Genomic DNA, 23,593 nt, shown 5'->3' with positions numbered 1-23,593 from the left:
CATCCAGCCATTCCACACTGATCTTACTGGTCAAAGTACCATAGTGTTGTATGCCTCCGCTTGCCTCTAGTTTACCTATGCAAGAGCTACATACTCAAGACTCAGCTCAAGCCCTCCCTCATCTATAAAAGCCTCCCTGACACTTTTCCCGTGATACTGTGGTCCCCATCTTACTGTACCAACCGTTTTCCATATGTCCTCAGAGACTGTCCATCGCTTTTCTTAGCACCTATCATACTGTGATGTCACTGATAATTTGTAGTCCCCCACCCATTAAAATAGGGAAGGGACAGAGATGTAACTTTATCTCTGTGTCCCTGTATTTGTCATATGTTGATTTTTTTTTAATGTGCTCAATAATCAATTTCTCAATAAAGATTACTAAAATAAACTACAGCAGAGTTAGGACCAACTAGCAAAGCTATAGTCTAAGAAATTTAGGTCATGAGAACTTGTGTTTTGTTTTTAAAAACTCATTAGAAAAAAAAACATTAAGGGACTAAGTTTTGGGTGAATTTCAAAATTAAAAAAAGCTATATACTGAGAAACTCAATTAGTAATCATTAACATGTCAATAATACATTTGACAAAAAGGGCTAATATCATTAATTTGCAAAATGTTCTTTAAATTCAGTAAGAAAAAGACTAACATACCAATGAAAAATGAGCAAAGAGTATGAACAAGTAATTCACAAATTAGCAAATATAAACAGATGATGATATATTAAAAAGTTCATGCTCAACAGTAATCAAAGAAATGCTAATTAAAACAAAAAATTATTTTCTACCCATCAAGCTAGCAAAAAATAAGTTTAAATGATAAAACCTAGTCTCAGCAAAACACAGGAGAAAGAACACTTTCCTATATTGTTGGGTGGTATGTAAAAAACTGATACAACCTTTCTGAAAAATGACTTGGCGATATACAGAAAGGAACTCAAAAATCTTCACAACTTTTAAATTAGCAATCCCACTTTTAAAATTTTATTCTAATAAAATAATAGAAAAAATATTTAGTTACAAATATATAACAATAAGATATTAGGGAAAAATGGCCAATAACAAGAGAGTATTTGAATAAATTATAGTATATCCACAAATACAAAATTATGCAGTCATTAAAAATCACGTTGTCAAAGAATATTTAATGCTTTGGAAAGATGATCACATTATATTGAAAATGAAAAACTGACAAGACTAAAATGTAATAATGCATTTTTTTGTACATAGTTTTCATAAAATGTGCCAGCTAATGTGGTTATCTCTGGGTGCTGAGATTGCTTGTAAAGGATATTTTTAGGGGTTATCATATAATCTGTTATTCAAACCAGGATGTTTTTAAGAATGAAAGGAATAGCTATTGATAATTTCATAGGGACAAAACGTGCAAGCAAACCTACTGTGTCCTAGGCAAACCAGAATGTATGTATGGTTAGTTATTTTCATTTTCTTTCTTTTTTTTTTTGAGACAGAGTCTTGCTCTGGTGCCCAGGCTGGAGTGCAGTGGTGCAACCTTGGTTCACTACAACGTTCGCCTCCCAGGTTTAAGTGATTCTCCTGCGTCAGCCTCCCAGATAGCTGGGATTACAGGCATGCGCCACCAAGTCCAGCTAATTTTTTGCATTTTAGTACAGATGAGGTTTCACCAGGTTGACCAGGCTGGTCTTGAACTCCCGACCTCAAGTGATCTGCCTGCCTCAGCCTCTCAAAGTACTGGGATTACAGGCTTGAGCCACCACACCCAGCCTATTTTCATCTCCTTATTGTTAATACTGGGGTGACCAAACTGTGCTCTTCAAGTCAAATCCAGCCCAAGACCTGTTTTAATATATAAAATTTTACTGGAACACAGCTATGTCATTCTTGTATATATTGTTCATAGCTGTTTTCTTACTATAAGGGCAAAAATAAAAGGTTGAGAAACACAGTATGGCCCTTAAACCCTAAATTTTACTATCTGTCCCTTTAAAGAAAGTTTGTTGACTCCTGATCTATGTTATCTACAATGAATAGCCATAACTTTAGCAATAAAAATTATTTTGGATGTGGTGGTGCACGCATGTCTATAGTCCAGGCTACTCAGCAGGCTGAGGCTGGAGGATCACCTGAGTCCAGGAGTTTGAGTCTAGCCTGGCCATATCTTTAAAAAAGAAAATGTTATTTTTAAGAACACTAAATTTGGAAGAAATGCTAGTGTTTTAATGTAATCATTAAAGGTCTAACTGATTACCATAATAACTACCTCAATCAAATAAATTCTTGTTAGAAAGAGTCTACTAAGGCCAGGTGCTGTTGCTCATGCCTGTAATCCTGGCACTTTGGGAGGCCAAGGTGGGCGGATCACTTGAGGCCAGGAGTTCAAGACTAGCCTGGCCAACATAACAAAACCCTGTCTCTAATAAAAATACAAAAATTAGCCGGGCACAGTGGTGCATGCCTGTAATCCCAGCTACTGGGGAGGCTGAGGCACAAGAATCATTTGAACCCAGGAGGTGGAGGTTGCAGTGAGCTGAGATCGCACCACTGGACTCCAGCCTGGGTGACAGAGTGAAACCCTGTCTCAAAAAAAAAAAAAAGGGGGGGGGAGAAAGAAAAGGAAAAAGAAAAGACAAGGAGAGGAGAGGAGAAGAAAGAAAACAAGAGAAGAGAAAAGAGAAAAGAAAAGAGTACTAAGTAAGGTTAGCAAGGAAACCAACTCATAGTATTTACTGGTCAGGTATATTTTACTAATTACCTCCTAAACAACTCCATCAGTAACTAGATTTTAAATGATTATTTTTCAATGTACTTGAAGAAAAATCAAATATATAATGTATACAGTAATACTCCCATAGAATGGCTTAAATCAAATAAGTACTAAAGTAATACACATTACCAAAAACACCCCAAATTGATTCTCATTGCCTAGTACTGAATTATATAAAAGCGATATAATTTTAAAATGAATTAACACATTGCAACAGCTAAATACAATATCTAAGAACAAATAAACATTGTTTTGGCTTAATCTACTGAAGACAACAAAATTATGGACATAAAAAATAAGTGATTACTTGTCAAGGTCATAAAATCTGCTTTTTAGATTGTTTTGTGAATATTTTTACCTCTTAACTAATGAGCAAATCGCATGACTGGAGAATCCTCTCTTACATGAGGATTCTTACATGACTGGTTAACCTCTTATCCTGTCATTCAGCTTTCCTTTCTTCCCATTCAAATAAATTTAAATGCAGTCATGAGGAATCTAATGCACATTTTGCCTACTGTAAGAACTTTGCCTTACTCTTTTTTTTTTTTTAATTTATTTATTATTATTATACTTTAAGTTGTAGGGTACATGTGCATAACGTGCAGGTTTGTTACATATGTATACTTGTGCCATGTTGCTGTGCTGCACCCATCAACTCGTCATTAACATCAGGTATAACTCCCAATGCAATCCCTCCTCCCTCCCCCCTCCCCCCTCCCCATGATAGGCCCCGGTGTGTGATGTTCCCCTTCCTGAGTCCAAGTGATCTCATTGTTCAGTTCCCACCTATGAGTGAGAACATGCGGTGTTTGGTTTTCTGTTCTTGTGATAGTTTGCTAAGAATGATGGATTCCAGCTGCATCCAAGTCCCTACAAAGGACTCAAACTCATCCTTTTTTATGGCTGCATAGTATTCCATGGTGTATATGTGCCACATTTTCTTAATCCAATCTGTCACTGATGGACATTTGGGTTGATTCCAAGTCTTTGCTATTGTGAATAGTGCCGCAATAAACATACGTGTGCATGTGTCTTTATAACAGCATAATTTATAATCCTTTGGGTATATACCCAGTAATGGGATGGCTGGGTCATATGGTACATCTAGTTCTAGATCCTTGAGGAATCGCCATACTGTTTTCCACAATGGTTGAACTAGTTTACAATCCCACCAACAGTGTAAAAGTGTTCCTATTTCTCCACATCCTCTCCAGCACCTGTTGTTTCCTGACTTTTTAATGATCGCCATTCTAACTGGTGTGAGATGGTATCTCATTGTGGTTTTGATTTGCATTTCTCTGATGGCCAGTGATGATGAGCACTTTTTCATGTGTCTTTTGGCTGTATGAATGTCTTCTTTTGAGAAATGTCTGTTCATATCCTTTGCCCACTTTTTGATGGGGTTGTTTGTTTTTTTCTTGTAAATTTGTTTGAGTTCTTTGTAGGTTCTGGATATTAGCCCTTTGTCAGATGAGTAGATTGCAAAAATTTTCTCCCATTCTGTAGGTTGCCTGTTCACTCTGATGGTAGTTTCTTTTGCTGTGCAGAAGCTCTTTAGTTTAATGAGATCCCATTTGTCAATTTTGGCTTTTGCTGCCGTTGCTTTTGGTGTTTTAGACATGAAGTCTTTGCCCATGCCTATGTCCTGAATGGTACTACCTAGGTTTTCCTCTAGGATTTTTATGGTATTAGGTCTAACATTTAAGTCTCTAATCCATCTTGAATTAATTTTCATATAAGGAGTAAGGAAAGGATCCAGTTTCAGCTTTCTACTTATGGCTAGCCAATTTTCCCAGCACCATTTATTAAATAGGGAATCCTTTCCCCATTTCTTGTTTCTCTCAGGTTTGTCAAAGATCAGATGGCTGTAGATGTGTGGTATTATTTCTGAGGACTCTGTTCTGTTCCATTGGTCTATATCTCTGTTTTGGTACCAGTACCATGCTGTTTTGGTTACTGTAGCCTTGTAGTATAGTTTGAAGTCAGGTAGCGTGATGCCTCCAGCTTTGTTCTTTTGACTTAGGGTTGTCTTGGAGATGCGGGCTCTTTTTTGGTTCCATATGAACTTTAAAGCAGTTTTTTCCAATTCTGTGAAGAAACTCATTGGTAGCTTGATGGGGATGGCATTGAATCTATAAATTACCTTGGGCAGTATGGCCATTTTCACGATATTGATTCTTCCTATCCATGAGCATGGTATGTTCTTCCATTTGTTTGTGTCCTCTTTTATTTCACTGAGCAGTGGTTTGTAGTTCTCCTTGAAGAGGTCCTTTACATCCCTTGTAAGTTGGATTCCTAGGTATTTTATTCTCTTTGAAGCAATTGTGAATGGAAGTTCATTCCTGATTTGGCTCTCTGTTTGTCTGTTACTGGTGTATAAGAACGCTTGTGATTTTTGCACATTAATTTTGTATCCTGAGACTTTGCTGAAGTTGCTTATCAGCTTAAGGAGATTTTGGGCTGAGACAATGGGGTTTTCTAAATATACAATCATGTCATCTGCAAACAGGGACAATTTGACTTCTTCTTTTCCTAACTGAATACCCTTGATTTCTTTCTCTTGCCTGATTGCCCTAGCCAGAACTTCTAACACTATGTTGAATAGGAGTGGTAAGAGAGGGCATCCCTGTCTTGTGCCAGTTTTCAAAGGGAATTTTTCCAGTTTTTGCCCATTCAGTATGATATTGGCTGTGGGTTTGTCATAAATAGCTCTTATTATTTTGAGGTACGTTCCATCAATACCGAATTTATTGAGCGTTTTTAGCATGAAGGGCTGTTGAATTTTGTCAAAAGCCTTTTCTGCATCAATTGAGATAATCATATGGTTCTTGTCTTTGGTTCTGTTTATATGCTGGATTATGTTTATTGATTTGCGAATGTTGAACCAGCCTTGCATCCCAGGGATGAAGCCCACTTGATCATGGTGGATAAGCTTTTTGATGTGTTGCTGAATCCGGTTTGCCAGTATTTTATTGAGGATTTTTGCATCGATGTTCATCAGGGATATTGGTCTAAAATTCTTTTTTGTTGTGTCTCTGCCAGGCTTTGGTATCAGGATGATGTTGGCCTCATAAAATGAGTTAGGGAGGATTCCCTCTTTTTCTATTGATTGGAATAGTTTCAGAAGGAATGGTACCAACTCCTCCTTGTACCTCTGGTAGAATTCAGCTGTGAATCCATCTGGTCCTGGACTTTTTTTGGTTGGTAGGCTATTAATTGTTGCCTCAATTTCAGAGCCTGCTATTGGTCTATTCAGGGATTCAACTTCTTCCTGGTTTAGTCTTGGAAGAGTGTAAGTGTCCAGGAAATTATCCATTTCTTCTAGATTTTCCAGTTTATTTGCGTAGAGGTGTTTATAGTATTCTCTGATGGTAGTTTGTATTTCTGTGGGGTCGGTGGTGATATCCCCTTTATCATTTTTAATTGCGTCGATTTGATTCTTCTCTCTTTTCTTCTTTATTAGTCTGGCTAGTGGTCTGTCAATTTTGTTGATCTTTTCAAAAAACCAACTCCTGGATTCATTGATTTTTTGGAGGGTTTTTTGTGTCTCTATCTCTTTCAGTTCTGCTCTGATCTTAGTTATTTCTTGCCTTCTGCTAGCTTTCGAATGTGTTTGCTCTTGCTTCTCTAGTTCTTTTAATTGCGATGTTAGAGTGTCAATTTTAGATCTTTCCTGCTTTCTCTTGTGGGCATTTAGTGCTATAAATTGCCCTCTACACACTGCTTTAAATGTGTCCCAGAGATTCTGGTATGTTGTATCTTTGTTCTCATTGGTTTCAAAGAACATCTTTATTTCTGCCTTCATTTCGTTATGTACCCAGTAGTCATTCAGGAGCAGGTTGTTCAGTTTCCATGTAGTTGAGCGGTTTTGATTGAGTTTCTTAGTCCTGAGTTCTAGTTTGATTGCACTGTGGTCTGAGAGACAGTTTGTTATAATTTCTGTTCTTGTACATTTGCTGAGGAGTGCTTTACTTCCAATTACGTGGTCAATTTTGGAGTAAGTATGATGTGGTGCTGAGAAGAATGTATATTCTGTTGATTTGGGGTGGAGAGTTCTATAGATGTCTATTAGGTCTGCTTGCTGCAGAGATGAGTTCAATTCCTGGATATCCTTGTTAACTTTCTGTCTCGTTGATCTGTCTAATGTTGACAGTGGAGTGTTGAAGTCTCCCATTATTATTGTATGGGAGTCTAAGTCTCTTTGTAAGTCTCTAAGGACTTGCTTTATGAATCTGGGTGCTCCTGTATTGGGTGCATATATATTTAGGATAGTTAGCTCTTCCTGTTGAATTGATCCCTTTACCATTATGTAATGGCCTTCTTTGTCTCTTTTGATCTTTGATGGTTTAAAGTCTGTTTTATCAGAGACTAGTATTGCAACCCCTGCTTTTTTTTGTTCTCCATTTGCTTGGTAAATCTTCCTCCATCCCTTTATTTTGAGCCTATGTATGTCTCTGCGTGTGAGATGGGTCTCCTGAATACAGCAGACTGATGGGTCTTGACTCTTTATCCAGTTTGCCAGTCTGTGTCTTTTAATTGGAGCATTTAGTCCATTTACATTTAAGGTTAATATTGTTATGTGTGAACCTGATCCTGCCATTATGATATTAACTGGTTATTTTGCTCGTTAGTTGATGCAGTTTCTTCCTAGCCTCGATGGTCTTTACATTTTGGCATGTTTTTGCAATGGCTGGTTCCGGTTGTTCCTTTCCATGTTGAGTGCTTCCTTCAGGGTCTCTTGTAAGGCAGGCCTAGTGGTGACAAAATCTCTAAGCATTTGCTTTTCTGTAAAGGATTTTATTTCTCCTTCACTTATGAAACTTAGTTTGGCTGGATATGAAATTCTGGGTTTAAAATTCTTTTCTTTAAGAATGTTGAATATTGGCCCCCACTCTCTTCTGGCTTGGAGAGTTTCTGCTGAGAGATCTGCTGTTAGTCTGATGGGCTTCCCTTTGTGGGTAACCCGACCTTTCTCTCTGGCTGCCCTTAAGATTTTTTCCTTCATTTCAACTTTGGTGAATCTGGCAATTATGTGTCTTGGAGTTGCTCTTCTCGAGGAGTATCTTTGTGGCGTGCTCTGTATTTCCTGGATTTGAATGTTGGCCTGCCCTACTAGGTTGGGGAAGTTCTCCTGGATGATATCCTGAAGAGTGTTTTCCAACTTGGTTCCATTTTCCCCCTCACTTTCAGGCACCCCAATCAGACGTAGATTTGGTCTTTTTACATAATCCCATACTTCTTGCAGGCTTTGTTCATTTCTTTTTCTTCTTTTTCCTTTTGGTTTCTCTTCTCGCTTCATTTCATTCATTTGATCCTCAATCACTGATACTCTTTCTTCCAGTTGATCGAGTCGGTTACTGAAGCTTGTGCATTTGTCACGTATTTCTCGTGTCAAGGTTTTCATCTCTTTCATTTCGTTTAGGACCTTCTCTGCATTAATTACTCTAGCCATCAATTCTTCCACTTTTTTTTCAAGATTTTTAGTTTCTTTGTGCTGGGTACGTAATTCCTCCTTTAGCTCTGAGAAATTTGATGGACTGAAGCCTTCTTCTCTCATCTCGTCAAAGTCATTCTCCGTCCAGCTTTGATCCATTGCTGGCGATGAGCTGCGCTCCTTTGCCGGGGGAGATGCGCTCTTATTTTTTGAATTTCCAGCTTTTCTGCCCTGCTTTTTCCCCATCTTTGTGGTTTTATCTGCCTCTGGTCTTTGATGATGGTGATGTACTGATGGGGTTTTGGTGTAGGTGTCCTTCCTGTTTGATAGTTTTCCTTCTAACAGTCAGGACCCTCAGCTGTAGGTCTGTTGGAGATTGCTTGAGGTCCACTCCAGACCCTGTTTGCCTGGGTATCAGCAGCAGAGGCTGCAGAAGATAGAGTATTTCTGAACAGCGAGTGTACCTGTCTGATTCTTGCTTTGGAGGCTTCCTCTCAGGGGTGTACTCCTCCCTGTGAGGTGTGGGGTGTCAGACTGCCCCTAGTGGGGGATGTCTCCCAGTTAGGCTACTCAGGGGTCAGGGACCCACTTGAGCAGGGAGTCTGTCCCTTCTCAGATCTCAACCTCCGTTTTGGGAGATCCACTGCTCTCTTCAAAGCTGTCAGACAGAGTCGTTTGCGTCTGCAGAGGTGTCTGCTGCATTTCTTTAGTTTACTGTGCCCGGTCCCCAGAGGTGGAGTCTACAGAGACAGGCAGGTTTCCTTGAGCTGCTGTGAGCTCCACCCAGTTCGAGCTTCCCAGCAGCTTTGTTTACCTACTTAAGCCTCAGCAATGGCGGGCGCCCCTCCCCCAGCCTCGCTGCTGCCTTGCCGGTAGATCACAGACTGCTGCGCTAGCAATGAGGGAGGCTCCGTGGGTGTGGGACCCTCCCGGCCAGGTGTGGGATATGATCTCCTGGTGTGCCTGTTTGCTTAAAGCGCAGTATTGGGGTGGGAGTTACCCGATTTTCCAGGTGTTGTGTGTCTCAGTTCCCCTGGCTAGGAAAAGGGACTCCCTTCCCCCTTGCGCTTCCCAGGTGAGGCAATGCCTCGCCCTGCTTCAGCTCTTGCTGGTCGGGCTGCAGCAGCTGACCAGCACCGATCATCCGGCACTCCCCAGTGAGATGAACCCAGTACCTCAGTTGAAAATGCAGAAATCACCGGTCTTCTGTGTCGCTCGCGCTGGGAGTTGGAGACTGGAGCTGCTCCTATTCGGCCATCTTGCTCCGCCCCCCGCCTTACTCTTATAAAGCTCATCACTAACAAAGTTCTGAAAATTATTAATCTATAATTGTCATTTTGGGATAAGTTTACTATCTAGGATAAATCCCAGGAAAATAAGCTTCGTAGTTTAGTCTAAGTTCTTGTAATTAGAAAAATTATCTACCACAACCAAATGCTTAGGAAAAGCTGAGATAAACATATAGAAGTAATGCCATCCTTTAAAAGTGGTATGCTAATCACTCAAAATAAAACTTAGTAAGAAAGGTGATTCATGAATTAATCCTCCATAACTGGACTTGTAATTCAAGAATAAGGGTATCACTATTACAGGTATAAAGCCTGTTCTAGATTCTCTCAGTAGTTGTGTAACTTGGGTAAGTCCCTAAGCCACACTGAGTCTCAGTTTCAGCATCTTTAAGATGAGGAGGTTGGAACAGAAAATCTCAAAGGACGTATTTAGATCTGTATTGTTGAGATTCTATGAAAATGAACATTTTGCCATTCACTTTGGAGAATTTCAAGTACAATTCTCCAAATCTTCTACCATTTTAGCCTTCAAAATTCTTGTGACCTATGCAGCTAAGTAGTATTTGGAAAAATGTCACTTTAAGTCAGTACCTATTTGTAACCATAAGGATTGTCTTCTTGCTTCCAGGAATAGCACAGTGGTATCGGTAAGTCTCTCCTTCCAACTTTTTGATATGATTCTGAAAAGGAAACCAGGCTCTAGATTTGGGAAGTATATGCATTTCAGTAGTATTTACAATACTGTATATTATCTAATTATAATAATAGTGTTAGGAAAACATTTATTAAAAATAAAAGCACAATTCTACATACTGGTACATGAAGCTAGAAAAATATTCACAGCATGTTTGTAAGTTAACTTCCACTGCAGCCTTAAAAGAAAACCATGTATTAAATGCTTACCAAGTGGTCTTCTGGCAAAATATATTTTGTTCTGTAGTAACTTAGAAATATTAAAATATCTACCAGGAATTATCACACATTTTAATTAAGAAACATATGCTAATATAAAATAACTACATTAACATTACAGGGGCTTTGAAATAGGGGTCATTGGTAGGACGCTGGGGTGGGTCTCTGAACTACCTAATATAAAATAGAAAATTTTGAAAATGTGGTTCTAAAACTTTTTTCAGAACACAGTTCATATTTTTTGTCAGTTCTTTTTTTTTTTTTTAATCATGGGGGGGGTCTGTGATCTCTTCAAAGATTAAGAACCACTGGTTTACATACAGTTATTAATAGATATTATACACATAATAAAATTCCAAGATAATTAATGTTTAATGCTTCGAACATTTGATCTCATAGGTTAAACATGCATGGAGAAGTATATTTATATATCAAATTATATTTCTTATAGAAAAGAAAATATGACAATATTAATATGAACAATTTCTAAGATTTCAAAATAGCTGGCACAATTTATTTCTAAAAACAAGTATCAGCATAAAGTAATACAAGTATAAGTAGTAGTACATTAAAACACATTTATTTTCCTTTTCAGCTATCTCAACAGTATTGTGACTTGAATTAGTCAAATATTAAAAACAAAATTTTTTTAATAATGAATGCTAATGAAATACTATTACTGACATTATATATAATGCATGGTTGAAAATAGATAATATATATGAAAATACAGAACATAAATATACTGAATAAATAAGACCTTAACATTTTATGACCAAGAATATAATGCCAATATTATTAAAAGGATAATATAATCAATATAACCACAGAGAAATCACACTTGGTATTATTTCAATGCTTAAATATACATTTTTTAAAGTTGCTTGGTACCTAGTCATTCCTTGACAATTGCAAAAAGCCATGAATAAGGAAGAGGAATCCACAAAGAACTGGGATCTCATCTTCAGAATGAGTCTCAGAGAGGACTGCAGATTTCACAGCAATACTTACTTGTTTCACAATTCACTTGTGCGAATTAGCTAAAATCTTTTAACATTTATGCCTTAATTTTTTCAAAGAGAAAATGGGAAATGAATTTAATAATGTAATGCATTTATCATCAGCTTGAAATTTAAATACGTTAAAATATTTAGATGTGAAATGCAAGTACAAGAAATACTACCCACTTTCTATCTTGTATGCATTTTCGTTACTTATTAGGCTATTGTGCTTCAAGCCATTGAGAGCTTTTAAAATATAATTTATCACCACAATACACTTTAGAAAACTTGTTCTCAGCACTACTAAAAACCCACTGCACTCTGAGATTCAGATTAAGACATTCAGTTACTAATGGCAGCAGGAGACCAAATTAGTTGATAAAATATTCACGTCCCCTTCCCAAAAATGCAACTTGAGGAATTTAACAATACTTTGCAAAAGCCCTTTACCCAGTAATTCAATTTTTTCAAGTAAATTCTACAGAAATATGAAAAAGCAAACAAGATATAAAAAACCAAAATGTATAATGATGTTTATTACAGCACTATTACTGTTAGTAAAATAATAAACAAATTTAATGTCATGTATTAAGAGGAGTTAAAAACACAATGTAATGTTACCTCAATAGATGGTAATACAAGAATTAAAAATGTTAATGACGCATTTCTAAGAACATGGAAAAATACAACTAAAACTAAAAAGCAAGAAATGTGGTTTTAAATGTTGTATGATCATAAGTATGTGAACCAAAATGAGTATTAAATGACTATACATACATACATATAATGTATCTATATATATGTGTATATATATATGGTGTGTGTATATATATGTATGTGTGTATATATTTGTGTATATGTGTATATATGTATGGTGTGTATATATGTGTATATATGTATGTATATGTGTATATATGTGCATGTATGTATACATGTGTGTATATATGTGTACATGCATGTGTATATGTGTGTGTATATGTGTGTATATATGTATATGTGTGTATGTGTGTATATATGTGTGTATGTGTATATGTATGTGTGTGTATGTATATGTGTGTGTGTATATATGTATGTGTGTATATATGTGTGTGTGTGTATAAATATATATGAAGATTAGAGGATAAGTAGAATAGTACATCTCATGAAAACATATGATTTAGTAACTCTCAAAGCTACGTATTGAAGAATACAGAGTACTACTTAGGAGAAAAAGGAAAACGAGGATCAAAAGATCTCCAAATAAATTATTTAGAATTTGGCCATATTACGAAGGGCTAAAAGGATATAATTTTATACTCTAATGTTCTTTAATATTTCCATGTTTTGTTATACTTGGTCCCTTAAGGACAGAAGGTTTCTTTTGTATCCAGTACAGACTAAATAATCAACAAATATTTTTACCCAACTGACTGATCACAGCAAGATGGGCAAAGAATGAAATAGCCTAAATATCTCAATTATCCATGCCCACACTTGACATCCACGGCAAAAACTACCAAGTCCTCTCATTAGTGTATAATCATTCTATTTCTTCCAGTAATTATAATAATGCATTAAAGTTTTAAAAGTTGTCTGATATCTTAATTAAAACTAAGAAATCAGACAAGATTATACATTTAGAAAAATAATTAAAAGTTTCTTGAAGTTTTGTGCTTTTTGACAGAAGTATAAAAAGATATCACAAGGAAAAAATTAATAAAGAACTAAACAAAACAAGAAAAAATCTTAAGTTACAGGAGTTTTCAAAAGTAAGTCTCATTAAAATAGCAATACAACCAGTAAAATTAAAAATTGTTACTTTTAGAATCTCAGGAAGGGTAACTATTGGAGATGATTTAAGTCAGCATCTTGAATTAGTTATTTGTGCTTGACTCTCCCAGAAAACTGCATGTGGTGACATTTTTGCCATCGCTAAATTAGGCAAAAGAAAGGTTTGTCAGCTACTTTTAACATTTACATGTTTTGTTATACTTGGTCCCTTAAGGACAGAAGTAATTTCCTTTGTATTTCTAGCACAGGCTGGTTTTTGGATGTCAGTCTTTCTTCTTTAAAGTGCTTATTTTAAACATAAAACATTCAATTTATTATTTTGATAACTGCAATCCTTAAAATACATAATCCAACTGAACAATTATATGTTAATAGTTTCATTCTCTTCAAATACACAACACACTAAATCTGTTTATACTTTGGCTTCGTTTCTGAGGTGAAACATGAAAGTTGCTAGATAAGACACTGTTAAATTAAACATTTCCATCATCTATTACAAAGAAAGAAATTGAAACATAACTTATGTTGAGAACTAACAGGGTACTAATTTCAAAAATAATGATTTATAATTATTTTTTCTCTCATTAAGACAATAAAACCTCTCTAAGGATTTAAAAGCAAAAGGTTGGTTTTTGAAAATAAAGAAATCTATGTATTCAAGTGCCACATAGCAATCTGCATAATTACATATTCAACTTCTATTTACATTAATTAGAACTAATAATTATGAAATAAGTATAACCAACAAGGAGATTCAATATTTGAAAAGCAGAAATGCTAAAGGCTGAAAATGTATATAACATAATTAGAAAATGACTATCATTTATTTAGCAACAGTAACAAGGGGTTAAACAGGAAAAAGAGGGGTGAGGAAACATCCTCAAAATTCATGTGCCAACTATTATTTGAGGTCTAAGGGCAGGCTCAGAGCAACTGACAATTCAATTATTAAAGCAGATGCTCCAGTTAATAGCCCTGTAACTTAAGTAAATTTAGAGTCATTTGTGAAACAGAAAGCTACGTAATTCCATCATCACGACTCACAAACATAAACATATTCACTAAATTGGACATAATAATTGTCCTGTTTTTCAATTTTACCTGAAATGCACATGAACACCATAAGATAAACTTTTTGAAATGATAATAACAATATCTGTTTCTGAGCTCAATATAGTCTTTCATCTATTAAATGGAGAAGAGAGTTGATTCTCTGCATCCTTTAATATTTTATACTAATCTCTTATTTCAGTACAGTATTACCAGGGATACCACAAGTTTTTATTTGTAGTCAAGCCACTACTATGAAAAGTTCAGATGGAGGTGAGAGTTTTAAAGAAAATTTCATTAAAATTGACAATGGAATTCAGACACAGTCAATTAATACCACAGTTTGTTTTGATTTTTAAGGATGAAATCAAGTAGTAGTTTAGGAAACATTTATTCCTGTATTTCCAGTTCTTGCTGTGCAGGCAGAAAAACAAAGAAAATAAAGTTAGAAGCATGCAGAAAGATAGATAAAATGTAATCATATACAATAAAAACCAAAGGAAGAACAATTAAGAGGCATTTTATTTTAAAGTCAAGGCAGAAAAATATTAATAAATTTCTTTTGGGGGAAAGCCTGTCATGGGAGAATAGCAATTTATATATGTATATATTATCGAAATATAATCAAGTTAAAACTAAAATAAAAGTCAAAAAGCTCTTAAATTTTCTTCAAGGTTTAACAAGATCATAATTATATATAATCTTTTATTCTCTCATCTAGTTCTATTTACTGAAATAAATCTAGATTTACAAAGCAGTGCAAATAAATTAATTTGGTTTGGAGAAATGAAGCAATGAAGTTCCAATAATTAGCTACAAAGCAGGAAACCAAAATTAACAGTATTAACTAAATGAGCTATCGCAGAAATAGTGACATAACCTAGGAGTTAACATTATCTTTTCTGCGCACGACAAAAGCTTTGCTCCTATGTAGAAAAAAAAAACACCTGTATTTTCCATTTAACACATGCTAAAATGAAAAACAAATAATCAAATTCTACTCTACAAACTATGTATAACACTTAAAGAAGTTCGTGAATCAGAAACTTTAAGAACCACCCATGAAATCCTGGGCCTAGAAATCATTAAAATTCCATTTCACTCGTGACCATGAAGAACAGAATTTACCTCAAGTAAGTCCGAGCCCTCAGATTCCTGTCTGTCATATGGACGAATGATGCCATCTTCGTGGATCAGGCGAGGGGGACGGAGACTAGATACCTCCTCAGTTGATTCTGCTGCCCTGAATAAGGCATCAGAGTAAGTGTAAGAAATTATGTGAGAGTCTTTCAAAATAATGTGTGTGTTGATTAAATATATAAATATTTCACAAAAAACAATCAGTAATTTTAAATAACTTTCCCCAAATAACGCAAAAGTATCAAAACCAAGTCTGTCTGACTCCAAGTCCCCCAACCTTTTCTAAAATAAAAAGAAATATCAAAATAATAAAAGCAGGGCCTAGCTCATCGACTCTTTGTATCCTTGGTGTCTAGCACAGTGCTTGGCACATGGTAGGTAATAAACATTTGTTGAATAAAGGGGAAATTCAGCCACAAAATACGTCTTGTCTTTTCTTTTTTTTTTTGAGACAAAGTCTCACCCTGTCGCCCAGGCTGGAGTGCAGTGGCACGATCTCAGCTCAGCTCACTGCAACCTCTGCCTCCTGGGTTCAAGCGATTCTCATGCCTCAGCCTCCCGAGTAGCTAGGATTACAGGCGCCCACCACCACGCCCAGCTAATTTTTGTATTTTCAGTAGAGATGGGGTTTCACCATGTTCACAAAAAATGTCTTTTCATATTCCTTTCTGGTGGCAGTCTATGTTTAAAGCTACCACAGCTTTCAATGAGACTTTAAGATCCTTAGAAGCACTCAAATAATCTAATCTATTTATGTATTCCTTGTAATAATTAGCACACAGACACATACCTTGAACACAGTATGTACTCAATTACCTCTGAATGCCTTGGAAAGTACTACTGGCCATATCTATGATTCCACCAGTTGGACGAGCCACGGCACCCACAAGCCCTTTTCCAATTCCTTTAAAGAATCCAGCAGCTCCTTCCTTTTTGGCACCTTCAGAAAACCAATGACAATGAACGGATAAAGATATTTTTAAATGAGCAAGTTTGAACTCAACCAAAACCTGGGTCAGATACTGAACTGTTTTACTCAGGAAGTTACAAAAATGTGGCTTTCTAAAGAAGTTAAATGTAATCCTAATGTGATAAAATAGTGGTTCTCAAAGTGTGTTAGAAATGCACATTCTTGGCCCCACCCCAGACCTAGTGAATCAGAAACTCTGGGGGCGGGGCCAGCATTTATGTTTTAATAAGCACTCCAGGTGATCCTGACACATGCTCAAGTTTGAGAACTACTGATCTAGGAGTCTCATCAGTACCTGTAACTTGCAGGTGTAAGAAGGAATCAGAAAACATTCTCTTTTTTAATGCTGACCATCAGATTTTTCAAGGAGTGTGCTTTTAAAAATATATATAACAACTTTATTGAAATACAGTTCATATACCATAAAATTTACCACTTAAAATGTACAAATTAAATTTTAGGATAAATTAGCTTTTAGTATGTTCAGACTTGCACAACAATCACCACAATCCATTTTTAAAAATGTTTATCATTTTAAAAAGAAACCCCCTTTCCATTAGCAATCATTCCCTATTTCCCCCAACCTCTCCCCACCAAATCCCACCCAGTGTACCTCCATTCCTCCCTGCCCCTCCCCACCTCCAGACTAGGTAACCACCTAGAGATTCTTTCAATCCCTATGGATTTACCTATTCTGGACATTTCAGACAAATGGAATTATGTAATATGTGGTGTATTGTGACTTTTGTTTCAAGGTTCATCCATTTTGTAACAAGTACCAGTACATGATTCCTTTTTATGACTACTATTCTAATGTATGGAAATATCACCTTTTGTTTATTCATGCATCAGGTGATGGACATTTGGGTTGTTTCCATCTTTTGGTTATTCTGAATAATGGTGCTATGAACATTTGTGCAGTTTGAACACCTGTTTTCAATTCTTCTGGGTGTAAACCTAGGAGTAGAATTGCTGGGACACATGGTGACTCTGTGTTTAACTTTTTGAAGCACTGACAGACTACTTTCCTCCAAAATGACTGCATTATTTTACAGTCCCACTGGTAGTGTATGAGGGTTCCAATTTCTCCGCATCCTCTTAACACTTGATTCTAGCCATTTCAGTAGGTGTGAAATGGTATCTCATTATAGTTTTGACTCGCATTTCCCTATTGACTAACGATGTTTAACGTCCTTTTATGTGTTTATTGGCCATCTGTATATCTTCTCTGGAGAAATGTCTATTCATATCTTTTGCTCATTTAAAATTGTGTTGTCTTTTTATTATTGATTTTTAATAGTTCTCTATATGTTCTAGATATGTCTTTTATCACGTATATGACTTGCAAAAATTTTCTTCCATTCCGTGGGCTGTCTTTTCCCTTTCTTCATGGTTGTCCTTTGAAGCACAAAAATTTTAAATGCGGATGAAGTTCAATTTATGTATTTGATGAAGTCCAATTTACGCATCTTTTCTAGCAAAGTTTGGCCTAATCCAAAGTCATGAAGATTTACTCCTATATTTTCCTCTGAGTTTAACAGTTTTACTCTTACATTTAGGTATTTAATCCATTGTGAACTCATTTTTTATATATAGTACAGGTAGGGGTCCAATTTTGTTCTTTTGCTCATAGATATGAAGTTGTCCCAGCAAATCTGTTGAAGACGGTTCTTTCCTATTGAATTATCTTGACTTCCTTGTCGAAGATCAGTTAACCATAAGTAAGAGTCTATTTCTGGATCTTCGATTGTATCCCACTGTTCTATATGTCTATCCTTATGTTAGTACTACACTGTCTCAGTTACTGTAGCTTTACAGTAAGTTTTGAATTTGGGAAGTAGAAGTCCTCCAACCTTGTTCTTTTTCAAGACTTTTTTGGCTATTTTGGATCCTCGGAATTGCCATATAAATTTTGGACTTGGCTTGTCAATTTCTGCAAAGAAACAAACTGGGATTTTGATAGGGATTGCACTGAATAAGCAATGTGCTTTTTAAATGGGATAAAAACAGCAATAGCAAAAATGAGTAAATTGCTACTGAGGGCCCAAACAAATCTAGTTTATCTCTGGCCCTGCTAAAAATATCATTCAAAGTCTAAAGCAAGATCCACTACTTAACCTCTCTACTTTCTGAGGAAAATACGTTCATTGAGCAACTTAAGGCTACGAATATAAAATTCAGTCAGTAATTTTCTCAATCAAGTATCAGCAGCAATAACATCTATTATGTTTACTAAGTTATCAAGTCTTCAGACTTTGTAAAGGAAGGAAATATTTTCAACGTACCTTCCACAGGTTTTGTTATTATTCCAGTCACTCCACCAACAACTCCCTGAAAGAGAAATCAATCATATAGTCTAGACTGAATGGAAGGTGTTTAATTTTAAACCAACCACTAGAGGTCTCTACAGACATACTGGAAATAACAACAACAAAAAAAATTGAAGACTTAACTTGATAATGTAAACAACATACACATGTAAGTTAGCACTATGATTTTTCAAATAATATATCACAGCAAATCTTAAATAATTTATTCCTAGCAGGAATAAAATTTTATAAAAGAAATATGAGTAAAGCAGATAAAAGGATTTTGAATCTGGCTATGATCCCAATCAGCTATGTAACCACGGGCAGTTGATGAAATCTCTTTAAGTCTCAGTTTCCACATCAGCAAAATGAGTGAGCCGAGCCAAATAATATTTATGATCTAATTATAAATTTTAAGGAGATTACATTGTAACTCAGTGGAAGTGTAGAAAACTGAAAATAAAGGGCCCTCCCAAGGATAGCTAATAACCTGGCAAACAAAGTGCCTTAGTGACTATAACACCCAACATTACAAATTACCATCAAAAAACACAGCAGTTTCCTGAAATCATTTCCAAAATTAAAACATGAATATTCTAATACATTCTTAATCATTGTGAAGTAATGGTAGTAAAACTACCTGTATATTCTATAAACACACAGAAAGGGAACTGATGGATACACACTTAAATTGGAAACAGATGAGAGGTGATTAAATAGTATTCTAGCCTTACTCATAATGTTTTATTTACTTATCAACAGAATAACTTTTAAGTTCTTACAATTATTTACAAGAATATTCATACATCACCTATATAATTAAGCAGTATAATTTTAAACGTATTAAAAAGTAATGAAAGGCAGTTCCTGGTTTATCAACAATTAACTTTCACACATCCCTTCCACAGAAACAGTCAATCGCTGATGACCTGAAGAGCTCCTTCTCTCTCTAGTTTCCATCGGTACCATGTATCTCTGCTTCTCACTTCCTCACCTTCTACACCAGTGCTAACTTATCATCATTACAGTTTTATGAAATCTGGCAATTCAGGGGATAGATCTGGTGGTGACAATGGGGAAGGGGAGCAAAAAGGAAACTGGAAAGTCCATAATTTATCATTATTTCTATTCTGACAGGCCTAAACTCATAAGTAGCATTCTAAGTTTCACACAACCAGCTAGAAAAAAATTTTTTTTTTTTAGTTGCAGATTTCTTAGATTCAGCAGAGAACTTACTCGCAGAAAGCCCTTTCCTCCTCTGGCCAAGCTATCTCCAAAATCTTTGGGCTGTCGACTCAACTCTTCTCTTCTTTTTTGCTGATATTCCTTGTCCATTGTAATTGCTGCCAAACCTTTCCCAACAGAACCAGTGATTCGAGATACAACTCCTGCTGCACCACCTATCAAAGACAAGGGATTAATATCTAGAATATACAAGGAACTCAAACAACAGCAAGAAAACAAATAATCTTATTTTAAAATAGGCAAACAATCTGAATAAATATTTCTCAAAAGGAGACATACAAATGGCCAACAAGTATATGAAAAAATGTTCAAGATCAAAAATCATCGGGAAAGTGCAAATCAAAACCACAGTAAGATATTATCTCACCCCAGTTAGAATGGTTATTAGAAAAAAGACAAAAAAAAAAAAAAATCTCAAACGCTGTCAAAGAAGTGAAGAAAAGGGAATGCTTATACCCTGAGAGTGGGAATATAACTTAATACAGCTATTAATGGAAAACAGTATGGAGGCTCCTCAAAAAATGAAAACTAGAACTACCATATGATCCAGCAATCCAACTACTGGGTATATATCCAAAAGAAAAGAAATCAGTATATCAAGAGATGTCTGCACTCCCATGTTTACTGCAGCACTAGTCACAATAGCTGAGATATACAATCAATCTAAGTGTCTATCAATGGATGAATGGCTAAAGAAAATGTGACACACACACACACACACACACAATGGACTACTACCTAGGCATTTAAAAAAAATGAAATCCTTTCATTCACAGCAACTTGGATGAGCCTGGAGGATATTATGTTAAGTGAAATAAGTCTGGCACAGAAAAACAAATACTGCATGTTCTCATTTACATCTGAGAGCTAAAGAAGTTGAACTCATAGAATTAGAAAGTAGAACTGTGGTTATTAAAGGCCGAGATGGGTAGGGGGAGAAGAGGATAGGGAAAGATTGGTTAATGGACACAACATTACAACCACATAGGAGAATAAGTTCTAATGTGCTATAGCACTGTAGGGTGACTACAGTTAACAACAACTTATTGTATGTCTTCAAATAGCTAGAAGAGAGGGTTTGAATGTTCCCAACACAAAGAAATGGTAACTGTTCAAGGTGATAAATATGCTAATTGCCAGATTTGATCACTACCTAGTGTATACATGTATCAAAATATCACTCTATACCCCATAAATATATACAATCATGTGTCAATTAAAAATAAAATAAAAAAAATTTTAAGGCTCAGAGAAGTTACATTGTTTATATAAACAGCATTATCATAAAATACAGCATGCAATTGGTTTAAACTAATAGGTGCTTAAAATTTTGTCTCATACAAAAAATGCAGAAATTAACTTTTCCCATCTAACAAGAAAAGGAATAAAATTAAAGTACATTTATTCAACACTACAAAGACATTAAAAAACCAGCAGTCCACTGTTAACTTATTTTCCATTTAAAAACAAGGAAACATGTCTTTTAAAGGGATTATTAAGAAAGTGATCCCTCCTTTATTAAATAAAAGCATTTGTTTTTCACAACATATTTCATAACAATATAATAAAAAATATATACATATACACAAATATGTGATACATACCTACTGTGTGTCCAAAGAGACTTCTCACTCCAATCACTAACCCCTCTGCAAATTCTTCAGGGCCTTGAACAGCACCCTGGCAAAAAAAAAAAAAAAAAAAAAAATTCCAAAAAATTTTATTATTTAAAATTTAAATAAGTTGAAGACTTTTAATTTAATAGTTCAGGGTTTGCCTGAAGAATCCAAATCTGTAAAAATCTATAAACACTGTGATGAATCAATTTTCACCTCTACCCCAAATATGGATAGAATATCTATTGTATTTCAACCTACATGATCTTAGCAAATTCTTTAAGTCAAAAATTGGATAGGTATAAATCACTGGCTTCAATTGCAATTTGAAGTTGGCCTCCCAGAACTAAGTTTCATCAGATTGCTGAAACAAGCTGCAACGATAACAAGAGTAGGAGAGTCCACAGATTTTTTTTACTGTCTTATTCTCCCATTTATTTTCTCTGCTTTATTCTTCTAAAACCCTCATACACTGGGCTGGCTGCTAGACCCTTTAAATGGAGGGGAATAGGTTAGATGAAAGCTGGAATATGAAACAAACTTTGCTTTCAGTTCCCTATTAGTCCCTTCCGCAATGGTGGAACAATCTTGAAAGTCTTAATCTACCCAGCATTCTACATATTCTTACAAACTACATTAAATCCTGGCAAATGTGGGCAGTGCTCATTAAATTCTAAACAATCATCCAGTGCTATCTCATGTACCTTTAAATAAAAATATTAAATTGATATACTTTTGTGATTTGAACATTATCCAATTCCCAGATACAATTACAATGCAAATTACTATTTGTTATTAAAAAAGAGAACATCCATTTTTCTATACCTATCCTTAAAATAAGTAAGAGGTCAATACCTGGAAGGGTTCATAGAATAAAGCTTCAACTCCTTCAGACAGACCTCTAATTAATCCAAATGGGTTTCCAAGTACATCTAACCCCAATACAAGGACATACATCTGTTTCAAGAACTAAAAAAGAAAAAATAATTAAATTAAGTCCTTCATAACTGTTTTAAGAAACATCATAATAAAATAGAAAAAAAAGAGATTTACTGATAAAATTAAGTTTGTGTTAAAAGAAAGCTGTAGGGAATAACCACCACCACATCCACTAATTGATCTTTTACTCTGTGCCAGGCACTATGCTAATACTTTACAAAGAGCTTTTAAATTAAACAGAACTGGTTTGACACACAGGCTGCCACGTAGCAGTTATGTGACCTTCTACAAGTTATTTAGTATCTAACAGCCTGTCTTCTAATCTATAAAATGGAAGGGTAGGCTGGGTGTGGTGGCTGATGCCTGTAATCCCAACACTTTGGAAGGCTGAGATGAGAGGATCACTTGAGGCCAGGAGTTAATGACCAGCCTGGGCAACACAGTGACACCCTGTCTCTGTAAAAACTTAAAAATTTTTACAAAGGGAAGTTACACTGTCCTTGCATGGGTGAGTATGCATATTAAATGAATACATAATTCAGTAATTGTTAGTTGTTTTTATTATTACTTTACCATCATTATTATTAATAAATTAGATGGAAAATAATCAATAACCAAAACAAAAAATAAGGGAAAACATATCCTAATTTTAACACGTAACTTTCATAATGTCTGTATATGTCATAGGAGAAAGAACATTCCAGCAGTGGAAGGAAAGGAAATGTCACCCTGCAGTTCCATGGTATAGCAATTGTACCAAAGTGACCTGCAACAACTACTGACTGTCTCTGTGCATACATACTTGAACCACAGAGTAACTGAGGCACAGGGAGGAAGCGGGCTTAGAATTCTGCTTGCAATTCACTAGATTATATTCAGAAACTGTAATCACTGAAGAAATCAAGTGTAATGACTATAAAGTCACTATTCTTTCCCAAAGTGGTAAAAGTATAATTGCAAAGTCAAAAAAGGAACTGGAGGAAAATTTTCAAAAGGTGTATAAAGAGGGGTAGAACTAAAGAAATAGAAATTAATCATTGAAGAAAACCACTAAATAAGGAGATTTCAAACTGAGGTAAATTATATAAACATTACTGCATACTATACAGTCACATGAAAATGTTTTGATATTTTATGAAGTATATTCCTTATGAAATACTGTGATAGGA

General features: G+C 35.4%; 1 protein-coding gene across 7 annotated transcripts in view; it reads right to left on the bottom strand.

The window, feature by feature from the left end:
* LOC105489206 (vacuolar protein sorting 13 homolog C) overlaps positions 1-23,593 on the bottom strand; it is a 196,008-nt gene that overhangs the window by 7,518 nt on the left and 164,897 nt on the right. For 4 of the 7 annotated variants that reach the window (XM_011753896.2, XM_011753907.2, XM_011753902.3 and 1 more), the window contains 7 exons: positions 22,341-22,454; positions 21,474-21,549; positions 19,861-20,024; positions 18,601-18,646; positions 16,162-16,285; positions 15,334-15,448; positions 10,064-10,152 (listed from right to left, as the gene is read on the bottom strand). In XM_011753896.2, the coding sequence (XP_011752198.2) occupies positions 10,064-10,152; positions 15,334-15,448; positions 16,162-16,285; positions 18,601-18,646; positions 19,861-20,024; positions 21,474-21,549; positions 22,341-22,454 (728 nt within the window). Of the gene's footprint in view, positions 1-10,063; positions 10,153-10,632; positions 14,620-15,333; positions 15,449-16,161; positions 16,286-18,600; positions 18,647-19,860; positions 20,025-21,473; positions 21,550-22,340; positions 22,455-23,593 lie in introns of those variants that run through there. The other 3 variants (XM_071101246.1, XM_071101247.1, XR_011626463.1) reach the window with 2 other exon arrangements.

This window comes from Macaca nemestrina, chromosome 7 (assembly GCF_043159975.1).
Source record: "Macaca nemestrina isolate mMacNem1 chromosome 7, mMacNem.hap1, whole genome shotgun sequence".
Taxonomy (NCBI): Eukaryota; Metazoa; Chordata; class Mammalia; order Primates; family Cercopithecidae; genus Macaca; species Macaca nemestrina.
The sequence above is the reverse complement of the archived record's forward strand: the minus strand, read 5'-3'. Positions and strand labels throughout refer to the sequence as shown.